Source organism: Grammomys surdaster, unplaced genomic scaffold, assembly GCF_004785775.1.
Source record: "Grammomys surdaster isolate TR1022 unplaced genomic scaffold, NIH_TR_1.0 125271, whole genome shotgun sequence".
NCBI classification, from domain to species: Eukaryota; Metazoa; Chordata; class Mammalia; order Rodentia; family Muridae; genus Grammomys; species Grammomys surdaster.
In genome coordinates this window covers 337,886-364,572 of record NW_021620153.1, presented here as the reverse complement: position 1 = coordinate 364,572, position 26,687 = coordinate 337,886, and the positions used below count along the sequence as shown (strand labels likewise).

The window sequence follows — 26,687 nt, the reverse complement described above, 5'->3', positions numbered from 1 at the left end:
CTGTCTCCAGTGAAATGGACTGAGTCACAGCCCATCTGTCTCCAGTGGAATGGACTGAGTCACAGCCCATCTGTCTCCAGTGGAATGGACTGAGTCACAACCCATCTATCTCCAGCGGAATGGACACTTGCTCCTGGTCTTGTCTTCACATACTAGGGAGGACACCTGGCACAAATTAGGGATCAATAAAGATGGGGTGAATGAATAAAAGCTCAGCTGTGGTTTTCAGGAACAGCCTGTTCAGGGCTCAAATAATGATGGCCCTGGGGGCACTGTCTCCTTCACTGGCTGTTTTCATGCCATTTACCACAACAGCATTGGTCCTTTTTTTGTTGGTTTGGTTTGTTTTTTTTTGTTTTGTTTTTCAAAACAGGGTTTCTCTGTACAGCCCTGACTATCCTGGAACTCACTCTGTAAAACAGACTGGCTTTGAACTCAGAAATCCACCTGCCTCTGCCTCCCAAGTGCTGGGATTAAAGGTATGCGCCACCACTGCCCAGCTAACAGCACTGGTCTTAAGTCCTGCTCTGTTCAGGCTCTATGCTGTGTAACCCTTGTCTCAGGTGCTCAGGAGTGCGAGGAAGAGTAATGGTTGAGCACAGAACTTCCCAGTCAAACGTGGGCAACACAGTGAGTCCTAAGTATTAAAAAATAAATAGATAGGGCTTGAAAGATAGTACAATAGCTAAGAACACTGGGTGCTCTCCCAGAGGACATGGCGTCTGGTCCCCAGCACCTGTATGGCACCTCACAACCTTCTGTAACTCTAGTTCCTGGTGCGCTCTTCTGGCCTCCCAGACACTGTATGCACACAGCACAGTTATAAAAGCAGGCAGAACACTCATACCTGTAAAGTAAAAATAAATATCTTTAAAAGATGAATAAATCAAATTAAAAGACCAGGAAGATGGTTCAGCAGATAAAGCACTTGCTGAGTAAACACAAGAACCTGACCTCAGGGTTTTGGCTTTTCCTACCCCCACCCCCCACCCCACTCTTCTGCTAGGTGTGTTTTTCTCTGTGTGTCTTTCTCTGTGTGTATTTCCTCAGCCCTAATTTTAAAAAAGCATTTATCATACACACACACACATACACTCTAAACCAACCACAACAAATGTCATTTCAGATCATCTGAACCCATATAAGAGCCAGACAGTCATTGGCACAGGCGGGGAACCTCTGCGTCAATCTGGCTAAACTAAGTGAACCAAAGAGCTTGGAGACCTGCCTCAGGAAATAAATTGATGAGCAACTGAGAAAGAAATCCATCAGTCTCTGTACTCTACATACACCACCACCTAACACATGCACGCACATCACAGACACATATATACACAAAATACAAATAATTAAGTTAAAAAATATATAAAACCAAAAGTCCCAAGGGAGTTCACTGAGGATAAGGCATCACTCCCACTTCCCTCCACCTGCCCAGTCCAACACCAATGGGGAAAGGAGGCTCCCCTCCCCCCAGAAAAAGGGGGTGGGTTGTATATGGGGGAAAAGCTAAAGTTTATACATTAATTGAAGGATGAGGTTTCAAACCTGGTAAGTAGGATCTGGAATCATCTAGTTTGAAGCCACCCAGCTCCAAATGGTCCTGAAAATATTCCCACCGTGAGTGTGGAAGCCATTCGTAGACTGGGGACAGGTGGCTGGCGCCTCAGCGCAAGTACAACCTGAGAAAGCAAAAGCAGGTGTCTCAAGCCAGAAAAGGGGCCCGAGGGGCAGAACGGTGAGTAGAGGCCAGGGATGGTGTGGGTTCTAGGGACTCCAGTGTCTAACAGTCCCTCTGATCTGGCATAGTGTCTAGAGAAGTTGGGTCGGGGCAGAAGGGTTCAGACACCGTAGCAATTCTTCATACAGCGCATGCTGTGTGCATGAGCCCTTAACATGTGATTTCCAAGTTCAAGACTAAGTTCAGAGTAGAGACAGAGAACTACCTGTATCCCTAGCTGAACTCGGCACAGAGCGAATGTTTGTGGTTGAAACTCCCCTGCTCCCTCCCACAACCACCCCTCTTCCTCCCCTTCAAAGGCTGTCATTACCTCATTTCTAAGGACAAGTAAACCTAGAATCAAAGTCCGTCAAGGCCAAGCTCGGAATTCTGAGCAGGGGTAATGGGGTCGAACACTCCCACAATCGGGCCTGGGATGAAGCTGGCTGGAATCCCAGCCCTGCTCCACTACACTGGTCATCTCCTTCATGTACAAACTCCTCATAGATTTAAACACTGTGTCCCAAAGATGATCATGACTTCTCTGGCAGGCCTTAGTTTTCATATCTGTAAAATGGGACTGGCTAGGTCTAGAGAGTTAAAGCAGTGAACTCAAAGGCAGAGCCAAAGCAGATGAAAGCCCCCAGACGGGAGCTTTGTGAAGCTGGGACCCAACCGAGATTTATTCACTCACGGGCACCGTGCCTGGCACACGGGGAGGCGCCCAAAAAATGTTTGCTTGAGCAAGGACCAGCCCTCAATAAATAACAGCTGTTGTTGACTGGCTAATGGAGGCAAGGCTTTGGGCTCTCCCCTTGTCCCATCCCCCTCTCTACCATCCAACTCAATTTAACCCCTTTCTCCAAGCTCCCATCTCCTCCACCTCTTTCTATTTAAACTTTCCTCCCCCAACCATCTCCCGCCTAACCCCTCCTTCCGTCCTCCGCCCATCCCCCTACTGTGTGCGTCCACTCCTCCCCCACTCTCCACTTCAGTCCCCTCACCCCCCAACCCCGCCTTCTTCTATCCCCGCCTCCAGCCTCCTCCCCGAACCTTCTCCAACCCCCACCCCAAGTTCCTCTCGAGCATCTCCACCCACACGGGTGCCCTTCGCGAGGCGGGGTAATCCGGGCTCCGGGGTCCTTGGCTTGGGTCCAGCCTGAGGCCCTGGGCGGCGGCGGCGGCGGCAGCGGCGGCGGCGGGCGGGGTTTGGGGGTTTTTTATAACCCTGGCAGGCTGCTCAGGAAGTGAGTGCCTTCCCGCGCCCCCTCCCCCGGCCACGCCACCGCGCGCTCGCTCCCTCCCTTCCTGTGCGCCTGGCGCTGAGTCTGTGTGGCTACGGCGGACCGGAGGCTCCAGGCACGCAGGTACCGGCGATCTGGGGACCCAGCTGGGCTGCGCAGTCACCGGAGTGCAGTGATTATAAGTGACTTTGTGTGTCTCAGGAACAAGATATGCTGGATGGATGCCGTTGTGCGTGTGTTCTGTTGGTGCGGAATGCCCCTAAGTGTGCAGATACAGACTGCCTGCCTGTTTGGGTTGGCTCAGGTTTGGGGGGGGGGGGTGTCGAGGTCAACCACGTATCCAAGTGTGTCCTTGTGCGGATTGTGTGTCCTTGTGGCTTTCAGCATCTGGGAGCGACTGTGTGGGCAGACTGTTGAGGTGTGTTGAGTGTTTGCCTAAGTGAGGGTAAACTGTCATTTGCACTCAGAAAAGTGCCTGTCGTGCATATAAATGCCAAGTGTGTCTGGCTCTGAATATTTGTATTTCTCTGGAGTGTTATTAGTGGAAATGCCGGTGTGTATTTGTGTCTGAGTTTGTAGGATTTGTTAGTCTCCCCTGCTATGAATGTGTAAACGTGTGCTTCTGTGTGTGCGTGTGCGTGTGCGTGTGCGTGTGCGTGTGTGTGTGTGTGTGTGTGTGTGTGTGTCTGTATTGACTCTCTGTGTTAAATGAGCATGTATAGTCTCCTAGGTTTGTGGGTTGTCTTGGACTGTGTGACTGTGTTCACACAGGCCTCTAGTGTACGTGTTTGTCTGGGTTTGTCTGGGTGTCCATGTGGAAATATGTGTTTCTGTATACATAGGTCTGGGGGTATGTAGTTGTGTGTGTTTGGGTAGTGAACCAGGCCTTCCTGCTGTTCAAGTGTGGTTGCCCTATAGTGTGACTGTATGTTTGTGTGTCTGCCTGTGAGAGTGGAGCTGGGGCTGCCACTTCCCCTCAGTTGGTCATCAATGCCACTGTACTCTGAGGCAAGGTGTCTCTCTACTAGGGGGAGACACACGTTAATTAACAGCTGGTTGGTGATAATGGGGGTGGTGAGCAGTGCAGCACCTCCCCCTTAGGCCTCCTCTTGGCCTTTTGTCTGTGTGCTCACAGCAGCCAGGCCAGATGTGCATGCCTGGAGGAAGCCTGCTGCCTCCAGCTAACGGCTGCCTTTGCCTGGCCAAAGAAGCTCTGTCCTCCACCGGAGAAGCCTCTGCCTCTTTAGCAGGGTTCCCCGACAGCCTGGCCTACAGAGGTCTAGGTGTGTAGTGCTGGTCCCTGTAGGATCCCAGGGATGGGACGGAGCGTAGTTTCCGGGAGGCACCCCCTTTCCCCAGGCTAGTGGCCTCCCTGCAGACTGCCAGAGGAGGGGCTTGAGGGAAAGGGCCAAGCCGACATACACACATACACACAGATACATATACATATACACACCCATAGTGTAGATCTCTCTCTGCGGTCTTTGCTGGGCCAGATGTGAGACCCCTCTCAATTGTAAGTCATCCTCAGATAGGCCTTGTCTGCCCCATCTTGGTATCTGAGAGCCGTGTCACTCCTACCAGTAGCTGTTACCCTCTGGGCAGGTGAGAGAAAGGTCAGCTCCTGGGAGGCTGGGTCCCCTGACATTGCTACCTTGGGTGAAAATGGGGTGTTTAAAGCTGGAGAGGACCATTATCAGCCTTTTTACATTTTGAACATATTTAAAATATATACTTGCTTATAAATGTGTACATGTATGTGATGGCATGAGTTTATGAGTACCATGTTTATGCAGTGCCCATGGAGGCCAGAAGAGGGCATCAGATCCCCTGGACCCAGAGTTATAAGCGGTCATAATCTGCCTAATGTGTGTGCAGGGCGGGAGCGAACCTGCGTCCTCTGTAGGAGCACGCCATTCTTAACTACCGAGCCATCTCTCCAACCTTCTGAGTCCATTTCAGATTTAGCTGAGGTCTCCACAGAAGGAGTGGTGGGAAAGAGGCAAGAAGAAAAAGAAAGACCTTTACTCCTTCTACTTGAGGGAGTAGAAGATGTTAACTTTAAGAACTGAGAAAAGATGAAAGTCAAGAGGATTTTTACCAGGCCCAAGGAAGGGGTCAGAAGACTCAGCAAACTCTGAACTGCAGAAACTCATCTCAAGGAGGCTGGGAATATATCTCAGTTAGTAGAGTGCTAAGGCCTGGGTTCGATCCCCAGGATTGCATGAACTGGGTATGGTGGCACACACTGTCCCTTCTCAGCACATGGAGGGTGGAAGCAAGCAGATCACAAATTCAAGTTCTTAGCTAAATAAAAAGTTTGAGGTGAATCAAAAGTATATAAGATACTGTCTCAAAAAGACAAAACAAACAAACAGAAAAAAAAAAACTCAGTTTAGGGCTGAAAATCAAGCTGCCTCTTTTCCTTTGTACCCCTTCTGGCTTTGTCCCCTGCCCAGTGCCAACTGACAGAAGAATCCATAGATGTTCAACATTATACTAATTAGTGAGGCCTCTAGAAGTGAGGGGCTGAGAGGAAGAAGATAGGAACCCACCACCCAACCCAGAGTATACAATCGAGATGAACAAAACTGTGCAACTCCAAAATATCTGTAAGAGAGATGCCTGTTACTGGAGGGATCCATGCAGAAGTAGGGAATGTGACTTTGTCTGCTAGCATCTTGGAGAAATTCCGGCTTCTCTGTCTTCTGCCAAACTGCCCTGTTTGGGGATTGACTCTCAGACTTGGCTGGAATGCAATGAAAACAAGACTGTGTGATTAAGGGGGGCTTGGATCTGTACAGAAGAGGAGGTGGAGGGTGGAGAACAGAGGGCAGGGAAGGGGCTTGGCAGAGTGGTGAGCCCAAAGTAGTGTCTCCAGCAGACTAGTCTGGGGCAGATGCCTGAGAAACAGGCCTGCCTGTAGGATTAACTCACATTAGGAAGGAGAAAGGATCTGAGAGCAAAAGCAGAATAAAGATGGCTCGTGGATGAAGGAGCTTGCTGCCAAGCCTGATGGCCTGAGATAGATCCTCTGGCTCCACGTGGTGGAAGGAGAGAGACAACTCTCAAAAGTTGTCCTCTGATCTACACACACACAAAATAGAGGAATGCAAATGTTTTCTTTTGTTTTTGTTTTTCTATATAGCCCTGGCTGTTCTGGAACTCACTCTGTAGACCAGGCTGGCCTCGAACTCAGTAATCCGCCTGCCTCTGCCTCCCAAGTGCTGGGATCAAAGGCGTGTGCCACCACTGCCTGGTGCAATTTTTTTTTTTTTTAATTAAAGAGCAAGGCTAGGAATGTAAGGTGAAGGTAAATTCGTATCCTCTGATTTCCATAGGCACAGGGTGGAAATCAGAGAATATGTGATCACAGTGTAGGAAGGTGACAATGTACCTGTAAGCCAGGATGGTGGTACAGATATTTGATCTCAGCACTAGGGAGGCAGAGACAGGTGTATCTCTGAGCTCAAGGCTAGCCTGGGCTACAAAATGAGTACCAGGACAGCCAGAGCAGTACAGAGAAACCTCTTCTGGAAAAATCAGAGGGGTGGAAGGTGAGGGGGAAATTCCTGTAGCCAGGGATCCAAATTCAGATCCTAAGATGACGGGGATATGAGGACAGCCTGGAAGACCTTAGCCTTGACTTTAATTATGGGCTGGAAATTCTCCTTAACCATTGCCCTGGCTTTAAAGTGACCAGAGTTTTTTAATTTGGTTTTAGGGGTTGGTTGGTTTGCTTGCTTTGTTTTCTAAGTTACACTTCTTGTTTAGTGCTGGATCTTGCAGAATCTTCAAGGTTTCTCTAATGTTTTGTTACTGCTGTGTGTGGATGAGGGTGCGCTGGTGCTACTCTGTGCCTATAGAAATCAGAGGATATGAATTAACGTGTGGTCAGAGTACAACTTTCGGGAGTTAGTTCTTTTCCCCTTCAAGATCTGGGGAGTAAGCTCAGGCTAGTCAGGCAAGCTTCCAGGGTAAATGCCCTCACCTGCTAAGCCAGCTCACTGCCCCCCAGCCCCGCTCCCCACCTTTGATTTTGCAGTTCCCTAGCCTGGTGCACCCTCTGTTCCCTCATGATCTGTAATTTTTGTCCTTCAAACAGCTGGTTTCTCTAGAGAACACGTCATAATCTGGGATACCCTCTTTTCTCTACATTGACATGTCTGTCACTCCCAGAAATAAAACTTGGGGAGGATAGAAGACAGCACGTGCTGTCATGTGGGGAGCGGTGAGATCAACTACTCTCAATCCACCCCAGCCCAGGACCGTCATCAACCCTTGAGTGAATCTGATTTCTACCACAGTTTGCTGCATGACCCTGGTCCATTTTCATCACCTCTCATCTATACAAACGGTGATCTAGAATGATTGATTCTAGTCCCCTCTTAGGCGGAGACTTATTCTGAACATGAAATACACTAATGTTTGTCTTGGTATTTTCCTGTTCATATGACAAAATTCCCTGGCAAAAGTAATTTAGGGGATAAAGGGCTTATTTTAGCTCATAGTCCAGGGTACAGTCCATTATATTAGAGAAATCAGGTAGGCAGGAGAACCTTGAAGCATCTGGACATTTCCACTGTGAGAAATAGACCCAACCCCTAGCTCCCTCCCTCTGTCTTTTTTTTTAATGTATTGGTAAAAAATGTATTGGTTTTGTGTGTGTGCGTGTGTGCTCATGCCCACTCATTGTGTTCCACAGCACAGATGTGGAAGCAGGGGACAGCTTGCAGTCCTTCCTGATCACTGTGTGGGTTTAGGGAGTTGAACTCAGATTGTCAGGCTGGATAGCAAGCATCTCCTCACTAACCCATCTTGCTGGCACTAGCTCCTTTTCTCGTGCAGTCCAGGTTCCTTTGCTTGGGGATTACTCCCACCCACTAACAGAACCCAATCAGTATTTTCTCTGACAGGCATTTTCAGAGGCCTACCTCCCAGGTGATTCTGGATCATTTACTTGAGAAGGTGGCTTCTTGTCCTTGTTCCTGTCCCTTCTGAGTGTGGACATGATAAGGGAGGATGTGGGAGATGAGAACAAATACTAAAATTGTTCTGAAATCTTCTGATAGAAGTACCTTGGCGTGGAGAGCTTGCAGGGCACCGCTTTCGGTCTGGTAAGGGTCCTTGGCACTGGCTATAGTGGGCAGTGGGATCAAGGCCCCTCCTGACTCAGTCTCTCTTCCCAGGGGACCAGTGATGCTGCCCAGACTGTGAACAGGGGAGGCAGCACTGTAGGGGCTGCCAGCAGCCGGGGCTGGGGAGAGACATGTGGACACGTAGCCCCTATGGCTTCTGCCTGCCAGATCCTCCGCTGGGCCCTTGCCCTGGGGCTGGGCCTCACATTCAAGGTCACACATGCCTTCAGATCTCAAGGTAGGAAATGACTCAATGGAGTCAATTAAAAAGGAACAAGAAACTAAGGAAACCAGTTGGTCCTTGAGAAAGAGAGAAGTCAGGGGGCTAGGGTTGGGGGAATTCATGGGTAGGAATGTATAGGCTGAATAGTCACTAGGTGACCTGGGTTCAAGGATGGATAAGGAATTACTGACTTTGGCAGCAGGGACCCACCTCAGTCTTCTTATCCCTTTTCCTATAGATGAGCTTCTGTCCAGTTTGGAGAGCTATGAGATTGCCTTCCCAACTCGAGTGGACCACAACGGGGCAATGCTGGCCTTCTCTCCACCTGCCCTCCGGAGGCAGCGTCGGGGTGCAGGGGCTACAGCTGAGTCCCGTCTATTCTACAAGGTGGCCGCACCCAGCACTCACTTCCTGCTGAACCTGACCCGCAGCCCCCATCTCCTGGCAGGGCACGTCTCAGTGGAATACTGGACACGGGAAGGCCTGGCCTGGCAGAGGGCTGCCCGGGCCCACTGCCTCTACGCTGGCCACCTGCAAGGCCAGGCTGGTAGCTCCCATGTGGCCATCAGCACCTGTGGGGGCCTGGTGAGCTGAGGATTCTGGGAAGCAGGGGATATGCCCAGTTCTTTCTGGAAGTTAAGAAAAACACATGATCAGCACAATGTATCCATCATAGTAGGGTGTTTTAAAAGTGTTTTGAACTGATCAATCCTTTGAGAAGAAGCAGAAGATGTACTTAAAGGAAAATGTATAGACTTATATAAGGCTGAAAGTAAAGGGACATGTGTCTCAAGAAGGTAGATAAAAAGCATAGCATGGTAAAGTCACTAGCAGTAGGGCCGGTGGGATGGCTCAGTGCATAAAGGCACTTGCTGTCCAGCCTGAACACTTGACTTTGATCCCCAGGACCCATGTTATGGAGGGGAGGGAGGAATTTCCTCAAGGTGTCATCTCAGCTCTACACATGTGTGCTGGCATGTGCACACCACACAATCCACACACAACTAAGTGTCACAAAAAGACCCATTTAAGGAGTTAAAAGAGTTTAAGAGTAGTTGAAGGGAGGAAAAAGGAGAGAGAATGAAATTGAACTTAAAATGTTTTAAATGTTTTCTTTTTCTTTTAAGACTGGGACTGGGGAGGTGGCTCAGTTAATAGAGTTTATACACAAGGAATTGACTTCAGATCCCAGCCTGTGCACACCTGTAACTGAAGGGCTGGGGGATAGGGAGAGACAGGAAGATTCTGGAGATCTTGATAGCCAGCCAGTCTAACCAGAAAGGAGCAAGCCCCAGGTTCAGTGAGAAGTCCAGTCTGGAGGAGATAAAGCAGAGAGTTACAGGGGACCTCCTGTGTCCTCCTCTTGCCTGTGTATAAGTGTGCAGGCTTGTACACCTCTACACAAAGGCACACACACACACACAACAGAATATAAACCAGATGTGGGGCAATCCCAAGCCCTTGTGAGCTGGAGGCAGAAGTTCTGAGTCATCCTGAACTATGCAGCGAGTATTTGCCTTGCATGCAGAAGGCCTTAGCTTTGATTCCTAGTACTGAAAAGGGGAAAAGAAGAAAATCATAGAGATAGAGTCCAGGACACCGGAGCCTAACTGAGATTTTTTGTCCCCCATCCAGCATGGTCTGATTGTGGCAGATGACGAAGAGTATCTGATTGAGCCCCTGCAAGGTGGACCCAAAGGTCGCCGTGGCCCAGAAGAGAGTGGCCCTCATGTAGTATACAAGCGTTCCTCTCTGCGTCACCCCCATCTGGACACAGCGTGTGGAGTGAGAGGTACTCCTGTGCGTTTGGGGATGGGCAAGGAGGTTATATGACTTTATTCCTTAGAGGCGGAGATAGGCAGCCGAGTCTCTCCACCCCAAAGGTCAACTGGACACTGTATCATGAAAAAGAAACTGTTTTGAGAGGATTGAATTCAAGAGCTCCATTCACCTGCAGGCAAGGGCCGTAAAGGATACAGATACTAAGAGGATGGCGCTGTAAGGCAGTGGAGCGAGCCATCTCTGCTGTGGTCAGCCATCTGGCAGCTGGATGGTATTCAGGGGGGAAGCCATTCTTTACCTAGAGTTATTGCCAGATCACACAATTAGCCTGCAGGGTGGTCACAGCAGACACTTGAGTAGTTAAGCCTCTGAGATGCCAACAAGGACTAAGAGTGAGTTCAGTGGTAGAGTGTTAACCCAAGTTGCAGAAGGCCCTGTAAAACATGCACCCACAAAGAAAGGCTGGTGCAGTTAGGACCCACTTTCTCCTGCTTGGTTGCCTTGCCCAGCCTTGATATGAGGGTTTTATGCCCAGTCTTATTGTGTCTTGTTGGACCATGTCCAGTGGATGTCCTTGGGTGGAAGGAATGGAGGGTGGGTAACTGTGGTCAACATGTAATGTATGAGAGAAGAATAAAGATTTTTTTTGTTGTTTTTTAAAAAAAAGTCAGGCTGAGGAGAAGGCTTAGTGAGTAAAGTCCTCACCATGCAAGTATGAGAACCAACCAGAATTCATACCTTCATATCCCTAGCATCCAGGCAAATACGTCAAGCCACCTAAAATCCCAGGGCTTCGGAGACAGAGACAAGTGATCCCTGGAACAAGCTAGATAGCTGGATTAGATGAATCACTTAGCTCCGAGTTCAAGTGAGACCCTGTCTCTATATATAAAATTGAAAACAACATAAGGAAGACACCCAATGTCAACCTCTGGCCTACACACACACAGGCAGTCAGCTGAAGAGCTCGGACACTATTCATACAATCATGTTCACAACACAACCAGTCACTGTAAACCATTTAGGGAGTGAAAGAATAGGAAAGCCTATAAAGTGGCTATGGCAACACAAACCTAGCATCAACGTACTTGGAAAGATCAAGAATTCAAGAATAAATGCCATCTACCAAGGCTAGTGGGCAGAAGAGTCAGGAGACAGACAATGTATGCCAGTTGTCAGGCAATTCTGGGACCCACCAGCAATAGGTGCTCGGTGCCTCTACTTTGTTTCCCAGATGAGAAACCCTGGAAGGGTCGTCCATGGTGGTTACGCACCTTGAAGCCACCGCCTGCTAGGCCCCTGGGGAACGAATCTGAGCGAGGCCAGCTGGGCCTGAAGCGATCAGTCAGCAGAGAGCGCTATGTGGAGACCCTGGTGGTAGCCGACAAGATGATGGTGGCCTACCATGGACGGAGAGATGTGGAGCAGTATGTGTTGGCCATCATGAACATTGTAAGTGCCTCCCCCTTCCTACGCCTGGAGTCCTGAGGACCTGTAGGTAGCCTCTAGGATGTCAAAGGAGAGGTTGCCACACCCTCACTCTGATCTGCAACCAGGAGCCAAAACAATAAACTGGGAAAAAGGAAGAATAAAAAAAGAGGCCTGCTAAAGCCATGAGTGATAGGCAGAAGCTTTGTACCAAAGGCCTGGGGACAGACAGATGCTCTAATGGAGGTGGCTTGTCTGGGCTTAAATTGCAGCTCTGTCCCCTTAAGTCAACCTTCCTAATACTGTGACCCTTTAATCCAGTTCCTTACATAGTAGTGACCCCAACCATAAAATTATTCCATTGCTACTTCATAACTGTAATTTTGCTAGTTATGAATCATAAGGTGAATATCTGATATGCAAGATATCAGATGTGACCCACAGAGGGGTTGCAACCCACAGGTGAGAACCGAGGCCTTAAGTACTCTGCCCTCGAGCAAGGTCTCCACTCTCCACCCGAGTTAACACCTGTGAAGACTAAAGTAGATCCAATGAACAGATACTGCATGCATGCCTGACACATACAAAGCTCTGGAATCCCCAAGCTCCTAGCATCTCAGCACTCTGGAGGCTGAGGAAGAATTGCAAATCCAAGATGAGCCTGAGCTATGGGAAAGCCAAAGTAGCAGGGGATGGCAGGGATCCTTCGAGGTGGTGGTGGTGGTACGGTGAGCGATCAGTGGAAAAGAGCACTTACTACAGAGGACCCAAAGTTAGTGCACGGCACACACACATGGCAGCTCACAACCACAATCCCAGTTCTAGGAATCCCAGCCATCTTCTGGCCAGCGCTGCTCACTTGTGCTACCGTGTACATACTCACATACATACACAGAATTTAAAAATAAATTTTTTTATTTGATTGTTTTTCAAGACAGCTTCTCTGTGTAACCTTGGCTATCCTGCAACTCTATGTAGGCCAGGCTAGCCTCAAACTCACAGAGATCTGCCTGCCTCTACCTCCCAAGTACTGGGATTAAAGGTATATGCCACCACACTCAGCCAGTAAATCTTAAAACAAAACAAACAGAAACAAGGAAAAAGGGAAACAGTGCATAGCCCATGGTAGCTATGTCGTAAGAGTTTTCTTTGTATAAAAATAAACTTGCAGGATCTGGGGACATGGCACAGTTAGTAAAGTGCTTTTTTGTACATAAGAACCCACATTTAAAAATTAAAAATAAGCTGGGCACTGGTGGCACGTGCCTTTCCAGCACTTAGGAGGCAGAGGCAGGCAGATCTCTTGAGGCCAGTATGGCCTATACAACGAGTTCCAGGACAGCCAGGGCTACAGAAAGGAACTCTTGTCCTGAAGAAAACAAAAAAGCAAAGCAAGCAAACAAATGAAGTAAGGGGGCCAGTGAGAGGACTCAGCACATAAAAGTGCCTGTTGCCAACCCTGAGGATCTGAGTTCATCAGTCCCCAGGACTCATACCATAGAGGAGAAAACTGACTCCTGGTTGTTCTCTGACCTCCCTCTCATGCTATGGCATATGTGCACAAACACACACACACATAATCATTTTTTTAAAAGTGCTGTGCCTGGTGGTACATGCTTGCAATCCCAACACCTGAAAGAGAGAGACAGGTAGATAGATCCTTTGGGTTTGTTGGGTGGCCAGCCTTGCCCTTTCAGCAAGTTCCAGGTTCAGCGTCAGACCTTATCAGAAAAACAAGGTAGAGAGCAACTGAAGAAGATACTAGCTGTTGTCTGGCTACAACACACATCCATACACAAGAATACACATGCACATGCATACACTCAAAAATACAGTGTGCAGGAACTCATTAAGGTTAGCAATACAGACACCTTCACAGGCCCACCTCTGTGCATGCGGTATTCTTGTACATCAGCACCTACCTATTCATGCATACAGATAACCTCCTTGGCCAGGTGTAGTGGTGCATACCTTTAATCCCACCCTTGCAATGTAAAGGCAGGAGGATCTCTATGAGTTTGAGGCTATCCTGGTCTACATAATGAGTTTTAGGACTACACAGTGAGACCCTATCTCAAACAAAATAAAGAACAGATAACTTCATTGCTCCACATTCGGACCTACAGTCAGCCCTTTGTAGTGGCAGTTTGTTCCAAGACCTTTATAAATGCCAACGTCTCCAGGTGTCTCTCTCTCTCATTAGATGATAGAGAATTTCATGTAACCTCTTTACATCCTCCCAAAGGCTTTAAAGCAGCTTTAGACAGTATTAGAGCCTAGTAATCAGGGGGGAGTCTCTGTGTGTTTAGTACACATAGTTTTGAGTGCGTGTGGCATGTATATGTATTGATATGTGCAGGTGTGTGTGCATCCATGTGCACATGTATGTCAAGGCCAGAGGTTGACTCTGGGGGTCTTCATCAATCACTCATCATATTTTCTTTTTTTTTCCAGTTATTTATTATTTTTGTATGTGTTGGTGTTTTGCCTCAATGTCTGTCTGTGCACCATGTGCATGCAGGGCCCTTGGAAACCAGAAGAGGGCGTCACATTCCCTGGAAATGGAGTTACTGGTGTTTGGGGCTGCCATGTGGGTTCTGGGGATTGAATCAGATACTCTAGAACAGCCAATGCTATTAACTCTTGAACTGTCCCTTCAGCCCCTGCATCTTATTTTTTGGTGCAGGGTCTCTCACTGAATCTGTAGCCCACCAACTGGCTGGCCCAATGGTGAGCTCCAGGAATCTGCCTGTCCCTGTTTCCTTAGCACTACCAATATAGATGTGTGTGCTAGAAATCCAAACTCAGATTTTCATGTTTATACAGCAAGCATTTTACCTATTGAGCCATCGCTCCAACATGCAATTTTTGTAAGATATATTCTTTCTTTTTCTTTTCCTCCTTTCCCTCTTCCTTTATCTCCTTCAGCAGGGTCTCATGAAGTCTAGACTCGATTCTTTATGTAGCTGAGACTAGCCTTGAACCTGTTTTCTTCCCACACCCATCTCCCAAGTGCTGGGATTATCTGTGTGCCCATTGACTGATATATTTAGTCAGTGCTTGGCTGAATCCATGGGTGCAGAGTCCGGGGATACATCATTGTGTTATGTGCACTCAGTTCCTGTACTAGAACTTGATTGAGGTCCTGTTCCTCCCTGTGCCTCCCCTGTTAACAGGATCTATAACACTATAATGTAGCCTGCTACAGAAGATGAAGGGTAGTGATAGAACACACAGCATATAGTATAGTTTGAAGAATGGGTTCTTGTTTCATTGAAGCAAAAGGAGGAAAAGGCCAGTAAGATGGCTCCAAGGGTAGAGATACTTGCCGTCGAGTCTGATAACCAGAGTTGATCCTCTGGATCCACATGGTAGAAGGCGAAAACTGACTCCTAGAAGTTGTCTTATAAATTCACACATTCAAGAACATGCAGATACACACACACACACAAATATGATTTTAAAAATTTTAAGACAAAGTTTAGCAGACTAATAAATAACACACCATTCTGACATCATTGTCTCTGTGTTCTGTCACAGCCCCACATCTTTTGTTCTGGCTTTCAAAATTTCCTAAAACTTGCCTGGGAGTTTCCCGTAAGTTAAGGATAGCCCAAGCAAGACTCTCAAGATTGCTACACAGCCGGCTCTCCATCACCTGGGTCCACTTATCCTTAGGCCACTTCCTCTTCCTGTCTGCCTGCTTCCTTATCATCTCTGGCTCTCTTGCTTCCACCTTTCTGTATTGATGCTTAGATTGGTATCTTCAGACAGCAGAGGAGTAAGGACACGTGCACATCCTTCATGCAACGCATGTAGGGAGGGGACAAAAATGGGATTTGGAGGACAAGTAGAGAAAAATGGAGTTGGGACAGTCAGAGAGAGGTGTGCTGGCAAACAATAGAGACTGGAATCTCACCTGTGGCACCACCAGCCATGTGCCCTGCCATCTGTACCCTCATCTTTGAGATGTGAGTGAAAATAATGAAACGATACAGGCAGCACAGTTACCTAACACCCAGCACACAGTGGTTACTCAAAGAAAACGACTATCTCTGCTTTTGCTCCTTAGTTTCAAGGCAGGGGAGCATGTGTATGCAGCTATGAAAGCCAAAGGTTGACACTGGTGACCTCACCAGTGGCTTTCCATCTTTTTTTATGTATAGTCTTTATTTATTCCTTGAGAATCCATGTGTGTGTACAGTGTGTTTTGATCATATCTATCTTCTACTCTTTCTCCCACAATTCCTCCACCCATATTCTCCCTGTCATGTCTCCCAACTCCCAGTCTAGTTTCATGTACTTTTTTTTTAAATAGGGTCTCACTATATGTATCTCTCCTTAGCTGGCCTGAAATATACTCTATAGACTAGGCTGACCTGGATCTCTGTATTTGCCTCCTGAATGCTGGGTTTAAAATTGTGCCACCAAACCTAGATCATATTTTGGGTTTTGTTTGTTTTCCTTTAACTTATCAAGTCCAACTAATGCTTGGGGGAAGCGGAGACACAACCAGAGCCACATCCCTGAAGAAAACTGCCCCGCCCTCCATCCCCCCTAGAAACCATTAACTAGCAGTAGCTCCTCAGCTAGGAGTGGTGTTCCCTGAGCCCCTCCCTCACTGTTCTCTACCTTACATTTTGAGACAGGCTCTCTCACTGAACTTGTAGATTCAATTAACCTGGCTGGCTACTGAGGCCCCCAGAGTTCCACCTGTGTTGGGATCACAGATGGCCATGTGCCCTGGGCCTGGTGTTTTTGTTTGTTTTTAAATGGGTAATTGAACTCAGGTCCTCATGCTTGCATGGCAAGCCCTTTACCAATTAAGCCATCACCGATATTCTGTCCTTCACTGTTCTGGGCTCCTCTTAAGACTCTGTCTCTCTTGTTTCTTGGAGGTCAGGTTGCCAAACTTTTCCAGGACTCGAGTCTGGGAAACATCGTCAACATCCTTGTCACTCGCCTTATCCTGCTCACAGAGGACCAGGTATGCAACTGGGGTGTTTCTCACCCTTTCTCTATCTGCACCATTGATGCCTGGTATCTCCAGAGTGGCAGGGCACCCATGCACCTCAATCTTCCCATCCACAGCCCACCCTGGAGATCACCCATCATGCCGGGAAGTCACTGGACAGCTTCTGTAAGTGGCAGAAATCCATCGTGAGCCACAGTGGCCATGGCAATGCCATTCCAGAGAATGGTGTGGCAAACCATGACACAGCTGTGCTCATCACACGGTAAGGAGCAGGGAGGACTCCAGGGCTGAGGCCAGTGGAGCAAGTAGAGAAGGGAACATCAGAGTCCACGACAGGGGAACAATTGATAGTGGAGGATGGGGGCAGGAACATTAAGGAGCCAAGGAGAAAGAATGCCAAGGACCTGAAAATGGGAGGTGACATTTGAACCCTCACCACGCAGTCATTTATTCCATTCAATCACTTAGTCGTGTACTGTCAGCATCCTGAAAACTGGCTGATTGATTCTAATGGAGGCACAGCATAAGACTTAGGCAAGACTCAACCCTCAGAGCCAGTAAAGGCATTTTCAGCTGAGTCCTGAGGGAAGTGGGAAGGTCAAGAAGTCAAGTTCGTCCAGGGCTACAAAAGACCTTGTCGCACGCACACACAAACATGCACTCTCCTACCTGTTCTTGTCTTCTATGATAAAACTGAGACCTAAGGAGGCCACCCAGCCCTCTCACTGCCATGACATCTGTTTCCACAGCTATGACATCTGCATCTACAAGAACAAGCCCTGTGGTACTCTAGGTACTGAGTCCCATTGGTGGCAGGCACCATGGAGGGTGGCTGTGATCCTGGGGTGAGACCTGCCGTGATGGGTAGAACCTAGCCCGCACAGCCTCGGGTCCCTTGACCCACCCCACATTCCCATTTCCCAGGCCTGGCCCCTGTGGGTGGAATGTGTGAGCGTGAGAGGAGCTGCAGTATCAATGAAGATATTGGCCTGGCCACAGCTTTCACCATCGCCCATGAGATCGGGCACACGTGAGGCCAGGGGACACAGGATAGGGGAGGATGAGAGGATCTGGGTTGGGGTCCCTTAGTTCCTAGCAGAGCTGATAACCCCTCTCCTCAGATTCGGCATGAATCACGATGGTGTGGGGAACGGCTGCGGGGCCCGTGGTCAGGACCCAGCAAAGCTCATGGCTGCCCACATTACCATGAAGACTAATCCATTTGTGTGGTCATCATGCAGTCGAGACTACATCACCAGTTTTCTGGAGTGAGCATGGGTCACATCACCCACTAAGTGGGGCACAGACATGTTGGGAGAGCTGACTTCACCACCACACCTAGCTGATATAACCCTGAGGTCATAGCCTTTCGGCCCCTTGGCATGACAGCTGTTTTCTTCTAATCATAGCTCCGGCCTGGGGCTTTGCTTGAATAACCGGCCTCCCAGACAGGACTTCGTGTACCCAACGGTGGCTCCTGGCCAGGCCTATGATGCTGATGAGCAGTGCCGATTCCAGCATGGAGTCAAATCGCGTCAGTGTAAATACGGGGTAGAGAGAGCCTTCCTGCTTTCCTTCCTGGGAAGGGGAGGTGGCCACAGGGTGGGAAGTTTCACTGGACACCCTTTTGGGGAAGCAGAGGGACAGGACGGCAAGAAAAGAGGTGACATGAACCCCATACTCCCTGTAGGGATGTGGGAGGACCAGAGTGTGGGAAGTATCCGCATGGCAAGCAAACCAGCAAACACTGAGAATTAGAATGTAGTTCTGAGCTTGGGGAAGAGACTCGGTCAGGAAAAGGTTTGTTTTGTAAGCCTAAGTTATGATCAACAAAACCATATATAAGCTTGGCATGGTTGTGCATGTTTTAAACCAGGCATTGGGGAAGCAGTGGTGGGTAGATTCCTGGGACTTGCTGGCTGGCCAGCCCACTTGGTAAATTTCAGATTTGGTGAGAAATCTTGTTTCAAAAAACAAGGATAGCTACCTAGGAACAACAGCCAAGGTTGGCCTCTGGCTTCAACATGCACGTGTGCCATTCATGTTTGAGTGCCTGTGCACATGAGTGTGTACACACATACACACACTGTGAGATGGGTTACATGTCTGGAGAGCTAATTTGAGGGCAAGATTAGAGTGCCCCCTAAAGGCCACTTGTGGGCTGCAGCAACACATAGGTTCTAAGACTTCTAGTTAGTTATGAGCAACATATGCAGATTCTTGGTGAAATAGTTTCTGTAGAAGTGAGGCTACTACTTTACTTGCCAATGAACTGAGAGAGCCTTCCAGGGACTCTGACTAGCTCCCTTATCTTCCCTGAGGTTCAGACTCAGAGTTTCATCTTGGCATCAGTAAGTGAGCTAGGGCAGGGAGGTGTGTGTTGGAGGGTTGGGGAGGAGGCTCACACCTTTAATCCCAGCACTCAGGAGGCAGAACCAAGTGGACCTATGTGAGTTTGAAGTTGGCCTGCTTATCTGACTTCATAACATAACAAATTCCAGGCCTGCCAGTGTTACCTGCAATGAGGCCCCATCTCAAAAAATACGAGCTGAGTAACTGGAAAGATATCTCGGTGTGTAAGAGAGCTTCCTACATAAATACAAGTATCTAAATTCAAATTTTGAGCACCCACATAAATTCCTAGTACCCCTAGTACTGTAGTGGGGTAGACACAGGCTTCTGGGACTTCCTAGCACTTTGTTCAGTGAGGGACTGTATCTCAAGGGAATAAGGCAGAAAGAGATAGAGAAAAAAAAAAAAAGAAGTGAGTTGGAATGCAGAGGACCTCACTCTCGGAAGCTAGAGATCTGCTGGCTCCCTGTGTTGGTGACAGTTCAGCCAGTTAGTACCTCTGCCCAGCTCTATCATTTCCTTAATCACATTCTGACCCACTTCAGCCTCAGTCCTAGTGAGCCCAGTCCACTCTCCACAGGAAGCCTCTGCGCTTACATAACTATTCCCAAGATTGGGGCAAAAGAGACCAGGTGATTATCAAACGCTCCTCATTTCCTCTCACTGTAGCACCAAGAAATACATCCTGAAGCAAGCAGAATTTTGACATATTTACTTTATTTCTTTTTTAAGACAAGGTCTCACTTATGTAGTCCTAGCTGGCCTGGAATTTGCTATGTAGACCAGGCTGGCCTCACACTCTCAAAGATCCACTTGCTGCTGGGATCATCGGTCTGTGCCACTGCATTGCAGACATTTTTACTCTTGCTCCACCCCAACCTTAATTTTGCTGGTCACCCCAGCACCTTCTAAGGAATTCTGGGTCCACCTGTGAATGTCTTCTGTGTCTTGGAACTTAATAAGGATGATAGTAGCTTATGCTTACTGAGAATTTCATGTGTGCCAAGCACATTGTATACATGATCTTATTTAAACTTCCAATAATGCGGGAAACTCGACTGCATAATTTGTGGTAGTAGGGGACTGCGTTCGCGCTCTCCCCTGAAAAAAAAAAGAAAGAAAAAAAATAAACTTCCAATAAACATTACCCCAAGCAACAGGGGCTTCAGGAGGGGTGTGTGTGTGTGTGTGTGTGTACGTGCGCTACAATTGTAAAAACACAAGCTGCTGTACTTTGAACATAGGTTTCTCCTTTAAGTCAGCATTTTGCTTCAGTGCTGAAATTTTCCTTTATGTGTTATATGGAAGGCATACATACATGTGGAAGCCAAAGAATGGCTTTTGGGAGTCTGATCTCCTTCCAAGAATCAGACTCAAGTCATCAGGGTGGTTTTACCTACTGAGCCACCTTGCCAGCATAGCTATCTGCTTGTCTCTACCTCTCAATCTCTTTTAAATGTATTTGTATTGTTTATGTGTTTGTGTACCTTGTGTTTATATACAAGTGACTGTGGAGGCCAGATGAGGAGCATCAGATCTCCCTGAGCTGGAGTTGCTGTGTTTGTGAGCTGGAATCCAATCCCTGGTCCTCAAAATAAACAGCATGTGCTGTTAACCGCTGACCCATCTCTACACCAACACCCCACACCTAGACCACTCTTTAACTTCATATTTTACAAAAGAATATTGTAGAGAGGAACTATTAGAATCTCAAGCTTGATCCGAGATTAGCAATATGTTAAACTGAACCATTTATTTATTTGTGTCATTACTTTTTGAAACAAGGTTTCTCATTGGTCAGGAACCGCCCTGTCTCTACCTCTTCAATGTGAGAATATACAAACCAGTGCCACCACATCTGGCTTTGTTTGTTTGTTTAATGGCACTTATATTTTTACGCATCTGAGTGTTTTTCATGTGTGTATGTGCCTGGTCCCTGCCTTGTCAGAAGACAAGGTTAGATCCCTTGACTCTGGAGTTATGGAGATACAGTGTGGATGCTGAGACCCAAGCCCAGGTCCTCTACAAGTGTACCAAGTGCTAACTGCTATGCCATCTCCCTCGTCTGGCTTTTTCACTTGGATGCTAGGGAATGAATTCAGGTCCTTCTGCTTATGTGGCGAATACTTTACTGACTAAACTATCTCCCCAAACTCTGAACCTTTTATTTTTGAACAAAACATCTTCCTGGCATAGTAAAACTCATTTACCACATGGGAATTGGTTGATAGGAGCTGGGCTGAGTTGGTATTGTGCTTACCTAGCATGTACGAAGCCTGGGTTCTATCTAAGCACTTTACAGGTGAAAGGTCAGAAATTCAAGGTCATCCTTGGCTACACAGTCTGATGGAGGCTAGCCTGGGATACAGAAGATCCTTGCTAAAGAATAAGAATAATTGATTAATAATTGTGGAGCTTAATTCCTGGTCTAGCATTATCTGTGTCCATTGTTATCCAATCAGAGAACATTTATGTAAGCTGTCTCATTGACACTGTCAGAAAACAGGTGTTGAACTGGCCATCTTATAAATGGAAAAACAGGCCTAGATAAGAACTGTGATTCAGTACAAAGTTGAAATCTGGAGTAGCCTAGGGATTATTACATATTCAACAGTGTCTCCTTGTGAAGCAGAGGTCAAAAGCAGGGCTGGCATAAGTGCATCTTAAGGAGTGTCAGAGTGGGGTTGGAGCTCAAGTGGTTTCATGTTTTTGTAAGTGGCCATGAAAATACAAGTCAGAAAAAAAAAAAAATAGAAAGCCGGGCGGTGGTGGCGCACGCCTTTAATCCCAGCACTTGGGAGGCAGAGGCAGGCAGATTTCTGAGTTCGAGGCCAGCCTGGTCTACAGAGTGAATTCCAGGACAGCCAGAACTACACAGAGAAACCCTGTCTCAAAAAACCAAAAAAAAAAAAAAAAAGAAAAAAAGAAAAGAAAAGAAAATACGAGTCAGGTGAAGACATAAAGCCTGGCATGTCCCTGTGAGAGGCAGAAATCATACTCTCTACAGAGAGCTGTTGTTTAAGGAGTGTTTTTGAAACGTGTGTGCAGATATCTCTTGAGCTGACTCTAGAAGGGTACCTTCTTATAACCATTGCTTAGTTCAAATCCAGATCTTCAAATCCAGGCCTCTCATCAGCCTGGAACTCAGGGCTTGGCTTGGAAGGGTTTTGTTCAGAGAGGGTTACAGATGAATTCTTGGATGGAGCAGTTCTGAGAGGGCAGGGTAGGAGGTAGGCTGGAGTGAAGTTCTGCTGTGTCTAAACCTGATGAGGCTTCTCTCCAGGGATACTAACCTTGACCTAAACAATCAAAACAGCTTTCTGGGACTGCTTCAGTTCTGTGTAACAAATAAATGACCTGAGCAGGCCCAAGCAGGATACAGTGGAAGTAGAGGACCGGCCCCACAAATTCCGTCAGAACCTACCTAGTCTTGAACCTGCCATGCATTCTCACAGCTGAGAAAAACTACAAAGGAAAATCTTGTCCTGCGCCAGCCCTGACTTTTCAGATTGTTCTCTCCTGTGTTGTTTCACTGGCCCCCTAAAAAGTAAAAATCTTTGCTGTCTTTCATAGTAGGACCCCCCAGATTTGGGAAGAACTTGAAGTCAGTAAAATTCAATGCCCATTTCAAAGATCTGGGTTAGACTAGGCTGTAAGTGATATGACACCTAACTAGTAACTATGGGTTGGTTTTTTTTTTTTCTGTAAAATTACATTTACTTATTTTGGGCATGTTTATTCCACAACATGTGTGTGGAGGTCAAAGAACAATTCCAGGAGTCCTTCCCTCTTTCCCCATGTGGATCCTAGGGATTGAACTCAGTTCTTCAGGCTTGGCAGCAAGTGTCTTTACCTGATGAGCCATCTTTATGTCTTGGGAGGATGTTATCTTTCCACATGGTTTTCTTGCACCAAAATAAATGTCACAATGCTCAAAGGAGTTTTTATAACAAGTATAAATGTTCCATGCATACTGACAAAAGAGAAGTATCAGGCCATGATCCCAAAGGGGGGATCGTTAGGACCCAGGAAAGTGCTGGGTCCCCTAAAGCATGCCCGTGGGATGACATGAGCCTGAGAGGTCTCTTCCATTCTGCAGGAGGTCTGCAGTGAACTATGGTGTCTGAGCAAGAGCAACCGGTGCATCACTAACAGCATCCCAGCCGCTGAGGGAACACTGTGCCAAACACACACTATCGACAAAGGGGTGAGCATCAGCCAGGAACTTTGCCCTGTGCCCTGCCTTCTCTGCCTGAGCCACAGCCTTGGCATCTCAAGCCACACCCGTTTGTTTAAAAGGCTGTGGTACTGTTTCTGTTTAAGCCATGCCTGTTGCTTGAACAGTGTTAACTCCTTAGCCATGTGTCTGGATTCAAGCTGTGATGCAGTCTGTCAGACTCCCTGCCTCAGATCCAGCCATTTCTCATGTTACACACCCCCATTCCAGAGTGAACCGCACCTGTAATTTGGGGGATGGTGGACAGAAAAGAAGCATTGAACTCAGAGCTCTGTAAAGTCACACTCATCCCTTTCCTTCCCTTTCCTTTTTCCTCTCATCCTTCCCCCAGTGGTGCTACAAACGAGTATGTGTCCCCTTTGGGTCTCGGCCAGAGGGTGTAGATGGGGCCTGGGGCCCGTGGACTCCATGGGGTGACTGCAGCAGGTCATGTGGTGGTGGTGTATCATCTTCCAGCCGTCACTGCGACAGCCCCAGGTCAGCCCTTGAGACCCTCTCCCAACAGTGAGGCAACCTTCAACCCTATCACCCACTGCCTCATCTCTCTCCATTGACCCCTGCTCCTTCCAGGCCAACCATTGGGGGGAAGTACTGTCTGGGTGAGAGACGGAGGCACCGGTCCTGCAACACCAATGTGAGTTTTCCAAGGAACCCTTCTCCAAACTCTCCATGGTCCTGCCCCAGCCACCCACCTTTGCCCTAACACCCTCCCTCCACCCCAGCACCTCCCGTATCATCTAGTCTTCAAACTGTTTCACCACAGAAGTAAGCTCCCTTAAAATAATTATCACTCCTCCCCCCCCAAATACAGTTTAATGTCTTCACTCTTCACAGCTCATTTACCCTCAGAATCCAGCCCCTACTCATTGCTACCCACCAAAGCCTGATTAATCTTGTTCTCACCAGCATCACACCCAGGGTCTCTCTACCATCCTTTTAAAGTCCATTTTGAGTGTATTGCCCTCTGGAGCTTCCTACTGCTTCCTCCTTAGATGTTGGTGTTCCCTTTGGCTGAGGATGGCTCCATTACCTAATCATGAACATATTTAGGTGTTCAGGCCAACAGCCAGAGGAAGGGATGCTCGGAAGTCAGGAAAAGCTGCTCTGAGAATGAGCAGTGGGCTTTGAGGGCCCCTGTGTAGGGATTATCAGAGCGTTTCTATGCCCCTCACATTAAAAAAGAACTCCGTCTTTTCCCCCAAACTGGCTCTATCTTATACCTTCTGTCTTATGAAAATTTGAACTCAGGACCCAGGCATCTACCTCCAGCTCAGCCTTAACTTAATGTCACCCAGGTCACATATCATAAGCCAGGTATGGTAGTACACACTTAAGATGCTGGCACTTGGCTGTGGCAGGAGGATTACAAGTTTGAGGTCACCTTGGCCTGTAAGAGCCTGTCTCAAAACTGAATACACAGGGGCTGGGAAGATGGTTTTAAATGCTTCCGTGCCAGCACCAAACCGCACACACACATGGACCTTAGCTAGAGTGGACACCATCCACTCACCTCCAGCCTCACTCACTTGACTCTTGCCACTCAAAACAACAGTCCTCTTCCCTAAGTTCTTCGTACCTGCTCCAGGACTGTCCACCTGGCTCCCAGGACTTCAGAGAAATGCAGTGTTCTGAATTTGATAGTGTTCCTTTCCGTGGAAAATTCTACACGTGGAAGACATACCGAGGAGGTGAGTGAGTCATTGAGTACAACAGCAGTCCACTTATCTGTCACTCAGGGAGCCCTTATCCTCTGCCCGAGGAAACACTTGTCCTTGATACAACTCAATGCACTTCATATGCAGGGAAACTTCCCTGTTCACTCTGTCCGTGGAGTCTGGGGTCTGTTGCCTTTGTCCCCTCAGGCAGGGAGTTCCAGGGTGACCTGGCTCCAAGTCTGATGGGGCCATGCCCCTCAGGGGGTGTGAAGGCCTGTTCGCTGACTTGCCTAGCAGAAGGCTTCAACTTCTACACTGAGAGAGCTGCAGCTGTGGTGGACGGAACACCCTGCCGCCCTGACACAGTGGACATTTGTGTCAGTGGCGAGTGCAAGGTAGAGGAGACTCCCAGGTGGAAGGAAAAGAGGTTGGGGAGAAGATTAGGGGAAGCAGGCATCTCCATGACAACATCAACACAACCACTGTCTTCCTATGCAGCATGTGGGCTGTGACAGGGTCCTGGGTTCTGATCTCCGAGAGGACAAATGCCGAGTGTGTGGGGGTGACGGCAGTGCCTGTGAGACCATTGAGGGGGTCTTCAGCCCAGCTTTGCCAGGAACTGGTAAGAATCCTTCCCTCTGCATCCCTCTTGTGACTGGGATCAGGGTTAGTCTCTTTATAGTAGCCAAAACCAGTAACTCCTTGGATGTGGGCAGCCTGTAGAATATGAATTATAGTAAAGGGCCTTAGGAGCCACCAAAAGTCCTGAGAGGACAGACTTGCTCCTAGTTTTCTTGTTAAGACAAAATACCTTACCAGAAGAGAGCATGTGCGTGCGTGCGTGCGTGCGTGCGTGCGTGCGTGCGTGCGTGTATCTATCTTGCAGTTTGAGGAGACATTATGGTGATTAGCTTTTTCCCTTTTTTGTGCATTCTGGTCCTCTACCCCATTTAGGGTGGATCTTCCTTCTTCAGTTAACCTAATTTTAAAAATCACACATAAACATGCCCAGAGACTTGTCTCCAAGGTGATTCTAGATCCTGTGGAGTTGACAATCAGTGTTAGCCAATCACAGTCATAATTAGGGAGGCCTTAGCTACTGACTTGAGATCTAGCATATAGAAAGTCATATGAGTTGGAACTGTGGATCTCTCCTCCATCATTCTCAGGGCTTCAGGATGGTTGGAAAGAGGTCATTTTCTATCCTCTGAGCCTAAGGGTCTGGGGAACTCTCTGTCCTGATAGTAGAGGTCTTACTATCAGGGAACTAAGAAGACATTCAGAATACCCTTTCAGCTTGGGTTGAGAAAGAGGACACCCAGGGAGTAGGGGATGAAGTAGGAAGGACGAAGCTGAAAGCATTGTTGGAGGGATTGTGGCCAAATCATATATGATTGGCAGAAACCACAAAGAATGAGTTGCAGAATGTGTTATTCTCCAGGCAGGGTTAGATTAGAGATGGGTTGCTTGGTTGCTTGGTTGGTTTAAGACAAGAACATCTGCCCTGGGCAATGGTGGGCACACAGCTTTAATCTCAGCATTTGGGATGCAGAGGCAGAAAGAACACTGAGTTAGAGGTCAGCCTGGTCTAGACAGTGAGTTCCAGGACAGCCAGGGCTACACAGAGAAACTGTGTATCAAAGAAAAAAAAGGAAAAAGTAAAAGAAAAAAAGACTAAAACATCTAGCCTGAGAAAATGTTCAGTCAGTAAAGGGTTTGTTGTGCAAACATGAAGATCTGATTTTTAATCTGCAGAGTCTACATTTAAAAAAAAAAAAATCGCCGGGCGTTGGTGGCGCACGCCTTTAATCCCAGCACTTGGGAGGCAGAGGCAGGCGGATTTCTGAGTTCAAGGCCAGCCTGGTCTACAGAGTGAGTTCCAGGACAGACAGGGCTATACAGAGAAACCTTGTCTCGAAAAACCAAAAAAAAAAAA

At 47.7% G+C, this 26,687-nt stretch overlaps 1 protein-coding gene and 1 pseudogene across 12 annotated transcripts in view; both read left to right on the top strand.

The window, feature by feature from the left end:
* Positions 1-2,933: 2,933 nt before the first annotated feature.
* The window catches only part of Adamts10 (ADAM metallopeptidase with thrombospondin type 1 motif 10), a 31,243-nt gene continuing 7,489 nt past the window's right edge, over positions 2,934-26,687 (top strand). For 2 of the 12 annotated variants that reach the window (XM_028785536.1, XM_028785541.1), the window contains exons 1-16: positions 6,216-8,337; positions 8,561-8,907; positions 9,958-10,114; positions 11,339-11,556; positions 16,436-16,519; positions 16,624-16,769; positions 17,257-17,300; positions 17,432-17,537; positions 17,629-17,775; positions 17,917-18,058; positions 22,959-23,066; positions 23,428-23,573; positions 23,667-23,730; positions 24,682-24,784; positions 25,013-25,146; positions 25,250-25,373. In XM_028785536.1, the coding sequence (XP_028641369.1) occupies positions 8,250-8,337; positions 8,561-8,907; positions 9,958-10,114; positions 11,339-11,556; positions 16,436-16,519; positions 16,624-16,769; positions 17,257-17,300; positions 17,432-17,537; positions 17,629-17,775; positions 17,917-18,058; positions 22,959-23,066; positions 23,428-23,573; positions 23,667-23,730; positions 24,682-24,784; positions 25,013-25,146; positions 25,250-25,373 (2,158 nt within the window). In that variant the 5' untranslated portion in view covers positions 6,216-8,249. Of the gene's footprint in view, positions 3,085-6,215; positions 8,338-8,560; positions 8,908-9,957; positions 10,123-11,338; positions 11,557-16,430; positions 16,520-16,623; positions 16,770-17,256; positions 17,301-17,431; positions 17,776-17,916; positions 18,059-22,958; positions 23,067-23,427; positions 23,574-23,666; positions 23,731-24,681; positions 24,785-25,012; positions 25,147-25,249; positions 25,374-26,687 lie in introns of those variants that run through there. The other 10 variants (XM_028785539.1, XM_028785546.1, XM_028785542.1 and 7 more) reach the window with 10 other exon arrangements.
* Positions 19,837-19,963, top strand: LOC114637318 (annotated as a pseudogene).